The following is a 9,406-nucleotide window of genomic DNA, read 5'->3' as shown; positions in this document are numbered from 1 at the left end:
GAATTTCTGCATGGAAAGGGTGCTCAGGCCTTGGAGTGGAGTCCCCATCCCTGGAGGTGTCCCAGGAAGGCCTGGATGTGGCACTGGGTGCTCTGGGCTGGTGACAAGGTGGGGACCAGGCACAGCTTGGAGTCGATGGCCTGGGAGATCTTGTCCAACCCAAATGATTCTGTGCCTTAATTACCACTCTGCTGTTATTAAGTGCACATTGGAAACATTTGGTCACTCCTTAATAACAATAACAGCAGACAGAGAGTTGATGATGTTTAGCAGAGCTCCCCACAGAAATGTATTCTGAATATTAAGGCTTTCAATGTTCACTGTTGTTCACTTTATTTGTTCGTCATTTAACAACATTTATTACGTTTGAAGCACAAAATGAAGCTTCAGAACCTTTAAAATTTTGGGGTACAGACACATTAATTATGCAACCAGTTGCTCACCTTTATCTCCTGTCAGTCAAATCTCTTAATTGTGGAATGAAAGTCATTTTTCCACTGTGTTTTTTTTGACTATGGAAATACAATAATGGAGAAATCTGCTAACTGGTTGAAAACAACTGCAGGGGCTGTTCTTACACAGAATTATTGCACTCTTACATGGAATTATTATGTTCTTACACTGAATTGTTACGTTCTTAAAATAATAATTACTACATTAATTATTTAATGAAATAATTTACTCCTCTCAGTGGTGTTTTTCTGTTCCTTGCAGCTGTCCAGTGATGCTGCTGTAAAAAGGGTCTTGGCAGGGGAAAAAGCTGATGCTAAAGGGAAGCCTCCACCCTCCAAACCTCGAGATAAAGAAAGCAGAGAGCCCAAAGCAGAAGAACAAAAAAGTCATAGGGATAAAGAGGTAGAATTTGCATTTTTTGGGGGGTACAGGGGTACCATGGTTTATTTGCTTGGGGTTTTTTTAGAATTTTTGTGTTTGTAAAGTCCCTATGTGATTGAGTTTCCGTGTGTTGGAATTAACTTTTAGTGTTTGCTTTCTTTTTAGAGCAGGAGAGACACTGAAATTAAAGACAGAAGCCCAAGCAGAGACAGAAAACCCAAAGGAGAGTCGAAAGAGAGCAGAGAAAGAGAAAAGGAGAGGGATAAACAGAAGAATAATGAAGAGAGGCACAAAGAACATGAAAGAGACACCTCAAAGGAAGGAGAAAAACAAGAGAGGGAAAGAAGCAAGAGCAGAGTGACCAAGCAAGGAAGAGAAGCAGAGAAAACCAAAGGAAAAGGAGACACAGAGCGAGGAGATGATCTCGGACATGAGAAAGGACAGGAAAGAGGGAAAAGACATGAAGGAGGAAGAGAAAAGGACAGACTGAAAGGAAGAGACAAAGATAAGGGCAGGGACAGAGAAGGAGAGAAAGACAGAGAGAGGGGAAGAGATCGGGACAGACAAAGGGACAGAGAAACAAAAGATGGGGAGCTTTTAAGGGACCATGGAAAGGAGAAAGCAGAGAAAAAGGTAATTGAAAGGTTATTTTGGGGAAGAACTTTCCCCACACCGTGGTTGGGACTGTGCTTGTTCCAGTGGCCTTCCATGTTTGTATTCCTGCTCATTTAGCAGGAAGGGGCCTTGTTCCAAACCCCTGCCATGGGCAGGGACACCTTCCACTGTCCCAGGCTGCTCCCAGCCCCAATGTCCAGCCTGGCCTTGGGCACTGCCAGGGATCCAGGGGCAGCCCCAGCTGCTCTGGGCACCCTGTGCCAGGGCCTGCCCACCCTCCCAGGGAACAATTCCTTCCCAATATCCCATCCAGCCCTGCCCTCTGGCACTGGGAAGCCATTCCCTGTGTCCTGTCCCTCCATCCCTTATCCAAGTCCTTCTCTGTCTTCCTTGTTGGCTCCCTTCAGGTGCTGGAGGGCCTTTCAGAGTTGGAACTGGATGGTGTTTAAGGTCCCTTCCAACCCAAACCAGTCTGGGATTCAAGGATTCAAAGTCCTAAACTACCTCGACAGCCACCTCTCCATTGCCTTTCATTTTGTTGTTTTTCTATCTTCCCTTCCTCTAAATATTTCCTAATTTACCTTTCTATTCTCTTGGTAGAAATTCAGGATTGATGGGCACCAAAATGCTTCTCTTAGGAGGGAGCTTGGATCTAAACCAGTTTCATTTCTTTCCAGCCCACAGATTCTGAAGAATCCACGCTTAGAAAACCACAGAGGCCAACCAAAGACAGCAAGTGCCAGCCAGACACTGAGGTGAGTGGTGGAGAAGGTAGGAATATTCAAAGTATTGCATTTTCACTTGGGAATCTGCTTGAAAACAACATGGGGTTGAAAGGTAGGTAGATGGCAAGTTTTAGGGCTGGAAAATACATGAAATAGATGCTTCCCTGGGGGTTTGGTTTTTTATTTATTTATTAAAAATTTCTCTGAGTTTGAACCAAAAGAAAAAAATCTACTCCAGTTATTTAATTTTCTAGATTTTATTTCTGTCTGTTGATATTTTGGACACTTCTTAGGATCACAGACTAGTTTGGGTTGGGAGGAACCTTAGAGCTCATCTCTTCCAACCCCCTGCTGTGGGTTTTCTCTGCTCCTCAGAATCTTTCCTGGAAAGCTGATAGGGCTTTGTATTTATTTTTGGATTTTAGCAGAAGTTACTGTTTTGGAAGGAAAATGAGTCCACTGATGTTTCAGGGTCCACGTTTTGCAGCTGGAAGAGCAGCTCTGCACAGAAGCTGCTGCTTGTGATACCACTGTGCCTCCATCTGCTGCTTCCCCGTGGCCTGAGGCAATTTGGGGGAATTATGGAGCCATATGGCCAAATGTTTAAAGAGGGAGACTTCAGTAAATGAACCTAAAGCAGCACAGGCTGAGGGAAAACCAGGCAGGATCCCAAGTCTAGCAGGAGTCTCTGGGCCCACTGACATCATCGTTGTCTTCCCTGGGAGATGACAAATTTATAGCTCTTCCTTGGCTCAAATCCAACCCAACTCTTTAAGTTACTGGCACTGGGAGGGAGAGCTTATAAAAGAGGGCTTTTTTTTTTTAGCCTCCAGCAAATATTCATGGCCAAGTCAAACTTCCTGCAAATTGGGTCTCTAATGGAAATTCTGAGCCTCATCCCAAACTCTGGTCATGCTCTTGGGCACCACGACAATGCAGCGGGGCAGTAAAGTTTCATTTCCCGTCCTAAGTGCTTTTGGGAGGCATTCCAAGGCTTTGGAATTGTTACCTGAAGTCCAAATGGCATTCTTGCCTCTGCCTGCTTGTGTAACAGCAGAGGCTGCTCGTTTTTGAGGTGATGAAAACACAAACTTCAGAGCAGAGCGTGGCAAGGGTCATCATCTTAAACCTGTGGAAGAGAGAGATGAGATGAAAAGGTGCCCAGGGAATTTTGGGAGCTGAGATAGCTGCACAAGGTGATTTAGAGGAAATTCCAGCAGGGAAATCATTGGAAATGGCATCTCCTGGACTAGGGTTGATCTCCTGGTCCTCACAGGAGTTTCTCAGCCTTGATTTGTAGGGATTTACCCTGATTTGGAGGAAATTCCAGCAGGGAAATCATTGGAAATTTCATCTCCTGGTCCTCACAGGAGTTTCCCAGCCTTGATTTGCAGGGATTTACCCTGATTTGGAGGAAATTCCCAGCAGGAAATCGTTGGAAATTGCATCTCCTGGACTAGGGTTGATCTCCTGGTCCTCACAGGAGTTTCCCAGCCTTGATTTCCAGGGATTTACCCTGATTTAGGCACCGTGGCTCCGGTCGAGTCACGTGGCAGGGAAACGAATGCTTTAAAAAGAAGGCAAGCAACTTTTCTGTGCACATGAAGGATATTCAGTGACATTTTGTGGTCTCTGCTGCAGAACTAAGAAATCTTCAGCATCTCTCTTTTGCTTTTTATATGTATTTTTTCTATAGATAGTTATAGAACGTATATATCTATATATATTCACTATTACAGAAGTGAAACAGTTTGAGGCAGTACCCAACAAGTCAGCCCCTGTTTTTTCCCCTCAGGATTAACCTCTTTACCTTTTCTCTCTGCATTTGCTTTAGAAAACAGATCAATTTAGGCTTTAAAAAAATATATTCTGCATGTACAGCAAAGCTGTCACTTAAAGTTTAGTCCCTGGCTTTGCCTCAATGCTCTTAGGAGCCTTAATGAGATTTTCTCTATTCATGCAAATCTTAGTTTTTCTTGCTGCTAATTATCAGAGGCTGGCTTTCAAATCTACTTAAGGCTGACCTTTTTTTTGGTAGCTGAAATGTATTTTTCTCTTGCTAAAGCAACTCTGTGTGTTACCCGGTGTGCAGGAGTCATCACATGGGTGTCCATAATTTTCTGGAGCTAGAAGAAAGCAGGGATAAGTAGGAATTAAAGAGACATTTGGCTACCACATGGCAATCAGAAGCTGCCTCAAGGCTGGCTCCTGCATCCCACGCTTTGGGATTAGGGTTGAGTCGTGTTCTGTTCGCTCTCAGTCCATCTCAGGGAAAAATCAGATTTGAAGTGGCCTCTTGGACCTTCTAAATAATGAAGATAGTTATTATTTAGACTTGACAAGAGGTGGGGGAGGTCACAGAGCATCTGGTGCTGCACGTGGCTTCAGAACAGGTAAATCACTTCCCCCCCGAGGCCAAACACCTTGGAAAAGTCTCTTCCACGTTTCCCGTGGCAGCTGGAACTCTTGGCTGAGGCTTTCTGTAATATCCTGTCACTTCTGGCCTCTTGCAGAATGGGTTTGATTTTTGCCCTGCAAACTCTGGAACTGGTCACTTGGAGCAGCCTCTAAGCCCTGCCTAATGAACTCCTGTTCCCCTTGGAGCTTATTTAGGTTATATAATGAAGCTGTGAAATGGAAAAAGACAGCAGAGAGAATCATTCCATGGAAATCTGCAGGACATGGCTCAAGTATTTCTGTTCTGGAGGTGGGAATGTCCCCCCCTCTCTGGTGTCACTACACCAGAAATCCATCATTTAAACTTAGGCTTTAAAAACAGCGATTTTCCTCATCTCTTTGCGTTTGAGAAGTTTTAGTTTGCAGAATCTAACACCAATTGAACATCATCTTGTGAGACTTTAGGTGAGGCAAAGATAATTGATGGATATTTTCCTAATAAGTCTTACCAGCACAGCCTTAAATTGGCCTTAGCAAGTGGAGATCTTTCCTTGTATGTGGTTTTATTGACATAAAACTATACCTGCACACTTTATACTGTAAAGGTGGAAAGATACCTCCTGGCACTGTGGATTTAGGTAGAAGAAAAACACTGAGGAGAGTTGATGGAATTAAAATTGCTTTCACACGCTTAATTCTTATTTGTTATTAGAGAACCATCAGTAGAGCTGATGAATCAGAGGGGAAAATCACAGTGGCTGATTTTATAATGAGCCCTGAAACGGCAGTGAACATTGATTTCTTGTGTCTTGAAGTGAAATTCAGCCTGTTTGAAGGTTAATAATGAGGGCAAAGCTGCAGCCTGGATGGTTTGCAGAAGGCTCTGGATCCTCTCCACGTGGAAACATAATTACTCAGGTCTGGGAAACGTGCACGCATCCATCAAGGGTTCCACTGTAATGTGTTTTTTCCAGGATGGTGTGAGATGAAGTGCAAGATTTCCCTTTAATGGCTCCAGTGGCTGCTTTTCAAAGTCTTGAAGGGGAATAGCCTCTTTTATCTCCCTTTGGAAAGCCCCCAATCATAAATATTGAGGGATTTCTGGTTGTGTGTGCTGCCATAGTGAGTAAACGTCAGCTTTCACCCTGCACCTGCTGCCAGGCTGCACATGTGGCTCCACAAAAAACTGTTTGTAGCCACTACCTCACATAAATAAATGACCAAATCCCCTCTTGCAGCAGCCTCAGCACCTATTCCCAGCTCCCTCCCCACCTGTGCTAATAATGACCTCACCCAAAGAGCTGCTGGGGCTGAAGCGTGCCAGATGTGCTCCTGCTGGTGTAGGAGCTTTCCTTTCCCTCCTTCCGTAGTGTTGGGCTTGTGCAGGTAATTATGAACAATTCAAATTAAGATGAACCACTTCAAGATTGGAATTCTGTCTGGTTTTCCTTAGAACGTGCCAGAGTTTCCTGAAGAGGAGGAACTCTTCCTTCTGCTGGAAGGTGTCCCTGCCCAGGGCAGGGGGTGGAAGGGGATGAGCTTTAAGGTCCCTTTTCCTCAGACCATTCTTTGATGGCATAAAAATGGCAGAATTTGTGATTCTCTGGTTTTCAAGGTGGACATTGGAGGCTGGATTTGCTGATCTTGGAGGTCTTTTCCAACCACCAGGGCTGACAAAGAATCTGGGATGAAAACTGCAAAAAAAAAAAGCACATAAGGAAGGAAATAAGGAAATCCCAGGAGGTGCTAAACATATTTCAGGATGCTGGATAGGAGGCTTATTATCCAGGGTTTTTATCCAGGGAAGTTGCCATTTGAGTAATGGACTGTGCAAGCCTGGTAGCACAACTTGGAAATCCTTGCTTCTGTTTTGGAATGGAATCTAGAAAGATTTTGTGGCAGGTTGAAGAGGAGCTGTGTGTCTGATGCAGTTGAAGCTCAGAGGTGATTGTAGGAATCTTACTCATCATATTCCAAGCCCAGCACAGGTGCTCTATGACTTCCACAAGGTTGGATACTCTTAGTTCCCAGTTGGGAGTTGTTTTTCCATCAAATAAGAAAGAAAATAGCTGGCATAGATCCAGGAAAAAATTCCCCACAGACTTGGAGGGAAGTAAACCCAACATAAACGTGTGGATCAATTCTTAGGTCAATATTTGTCCTGTAGCATACTTAGGAAAGCAACACAAGGAAGGAAATTTTAGATATAATGACATAATTTTTAAATCTACTGTTATATAAATTTCTGGGCTTTTTTTTGTTTGTTTTTTTTTCCAGAATGAAAGTCCTGCAAGGATATCAAGGCAGCCTTCAGCAAAAGGATCAAGGCATCGCTCCAAGCCCGGAGGAGAAGGTAACCACGAGGAGGATATTGTTATTTCTATCAAATATGCTGCAGGCTTATTGAGTAGGAATAGCAGAAACACTGAAATATCCCTGTTTGTTATTGTCAGGGTTTGGGTTGTACTCCCAGCCTGCATTTGTGAATCCAAGGAAATTTTCCTGCCTGGATTTGGGATATAGGAAGTGAGATTCAGTTCAGTTTGCTCTCGTTCCCCGTGCATGCTGGAGATATAAATTCAGCCTGCTTTTGGTAATTTCTGTGTAATTACTCTCTAAATGAGCTTTTGGACTTGTCTGCAACTATTTCTGACATTTAACATTTGGTAAATGTTGACAGCAGAGCAAAGTGAAGGTTTGAGCCTTGAAATGGTTTTAATTGGGTTCAACGAACAGTTGGGCCAGGCTTTCCAAATAAAGAAATTATTTCTCTGTGGAGAAGGGTGCTTCCTTGCAATCATGTCACCAACTTCTGTAGTTAAACCTATTAAATATTGTACTTACACACTGACTGGAAAGTAGATTATCTTCAGAATACCCCAAATATATCCCAGACATCAGGAAGAAAGGAATCTTAGCTGAGCACTGCCATCCCTTTGTGTAGGAAACGAAGAGGAAGAGGCTGGAGAAATTCCTGGATAAGGAATAAAAGTGGCTGGTACCCAGAGCTCAGACAGCAGCAGTGGAACTGTAATTTCTGGCTGTATTTCAGTGCCTTTCCCCCCTCCTCTGAGTTCAGTGATCGATCCTCATTTCCTTTCAGTGCTTCGTACCCCTGCTATTTTAATTCTGAAGAAGAAGTCACGGTACATAAACCACTTTAATGTCTCTGTTCAGAAGATTCAGTGACACCTGTCAATTGATACCTGTTAAAAACAGCCAGTTCTGGTTACAAATTGGTGCTGTTTAGACTAATGAAGATCTTCATACACTTAATTTGCCAATCTCACTATTACTAATTTCTGTGAAGGGATCATGTGGTGCTGAGTGTCTTTCCAAGCACCCACAGTTTCTTTGGATTCCTGGTTTAGGTTTCCATGTGTCTGAGGCAAAATACTGGAGTTACATCAGTCCTGCTTCCAGGATAATGAGTAGCCCCTGTTTGGGCACCTTAAATACCTTGGAAAAAGCCTGGCACTTGGGATCTGAATGTGTGTTCATTTAGGAGCTTCATTCAAGACGGTGCTAGAAAATTGAAATTTTTATGTCACATCTCCTGTGCTGTGAAGTTGGAATCGTTTGGCAGCTGAAAAACCCTGTCTGGATTCCATTAAATGCAGCCTTATTTTACTGCTTAGTGATCCTTAGCTGATCCTAGAACTTCTTTTATTTCCCAAGATTTCAGTATTTGTTTTATATGGCACTAAACTGCACTGTCCAGACACACCCCATTTAAGGGGATGTCCCTTCAAAATCAGGATCCAGCTTTCCTGATAAATGGAATACAATGGATGAATTCCCCCATGCTCTGGCTTTAGGGTGGATATTTCTTAAATATTAATGTATTTATAGATTTTTATATTGTAAAATGTTATTTTTATATTTTTATATATTAATATATTTATTATTAATTATTATATTATAATAAAATAATAGTATTTAATTTATGGGGTTGTCCCTTCAAAATCAGGATCCAGTTTTCCTGATAAATGGAATACAATGGATGAATTCCCCCATGCTCTGGCTTTAGGGTGGATATTTCTAAAATATTAATGTATTTATAGATTTTTGTATTTTAAAAATTTATTTTTATATACTAATATATTTATTACAGTACTCTTATAATACATCATTATCTTGTTGTATGATAATAATATACCATTAGATCGTTACAATATTTATATATTTATTATTATAAATATTGTAATTATTCATAAATTTAATAATTATAAATGATAATATGTTTTTATATATTTAAATGTTTCTGTACTGAAATACTCCTCTTTTCCTGAAGCAGCACTGAAATTTTAGTTTACCAGAGCCAGGAATATTTTGAGGCATTACCCCTCTTTTTGTTCTGGCACCGTGGAGCTGCCACAGGTGAATAATTCAGAGGGCAGGAAAACTTTCTGGAGCTATCCTGATCTATTTTGCACAGTGGTGATGATGAGAGCTTTCTGTTTTAGCTAATATTAATTGGGAACAAATCAGTGTACAACAGGAGGGAATGTCTCTTCTCGATGGGCAGATAAATTAGAGATTTATGCTGAATATTTCAGCTTTCAGGAGTTCAGTCAGCACTCATTTAAAAAGTCTTTGTGCACCTTGAATGTGATTTATTGACACTGAAGAGGGTTTATTAAACTAGAAAGAAATCCTAGCAGGTATTTAGCCTGGCTTTTTATTTTGAATTTTTATTGGCTCTTGGGTTTCATTTGCCTATAAACTGGTTTGTTACAGGAGCTGTGGACGCGAGGAGTGTGGCAGATGGGATTTCAGAGGATGGTGCTGCTGAAGTGCAGGAGAAAAATGAACCAGGTCTTGCAGAAAGACAG

The 9,406-nt window shown here is 42.0% G+C and overlaps 1 protein-coding gene across 2 annotated transcripts in view; it reads left to right on the top strand.

Annotated features, from left to right (window-relative positions):
- Positions 1-9,406, top strand: part of TRAF3IP1 (TRAF3 interacting protein 1) — a 28,044-nt gene that overhangs the window by 2,682 nt on the left and 15,956 nt on the right. The window contains exons 3-7 of one of the 2 annotated variants that reach the window (XM_017743413.1): positions 715-855; positions 1,000-1,467; positions 2,127-2,204; positions 6,849-6,924; positions 9,312-9,406. In XM_017743413.1, coding sequence (XP_017598902.1) covers positions 715-855; positions 1,000-1,467; positions 2,127-2,204; positions 6,849-6,924; positions 9,312-9,406 — 858 coding nt within the window. The remainder of the gene's footprint in view (positions 1-714; positions 856-999; positions 1,468-2,126; positions 2,205-6,848; positions 6,925-9,311) is intronic. The other variant, XM_017743414.1, reaches the window with a different exon arrangement.

The sequence above is a fragment of the Corvus brachyrhynchos genome, unplaced genomic scaffold (assembly GCF_000691975.1).
Source record: "Corvus brachyrhynchos isolate BGI_N302 unplaced genomic scaffold, ASM69197v1 scaffold79, whole genome shotgun sequence".
Lineage (NCBI taxonomy): Eukaryota > Metazoa > Chordata > Aves > Passeriformes > Corvidae > Corvus > Corvus brachyrhynchos.
This window is presented reverse-complemented; position numbering and strand designations above follow the sequence as displayed.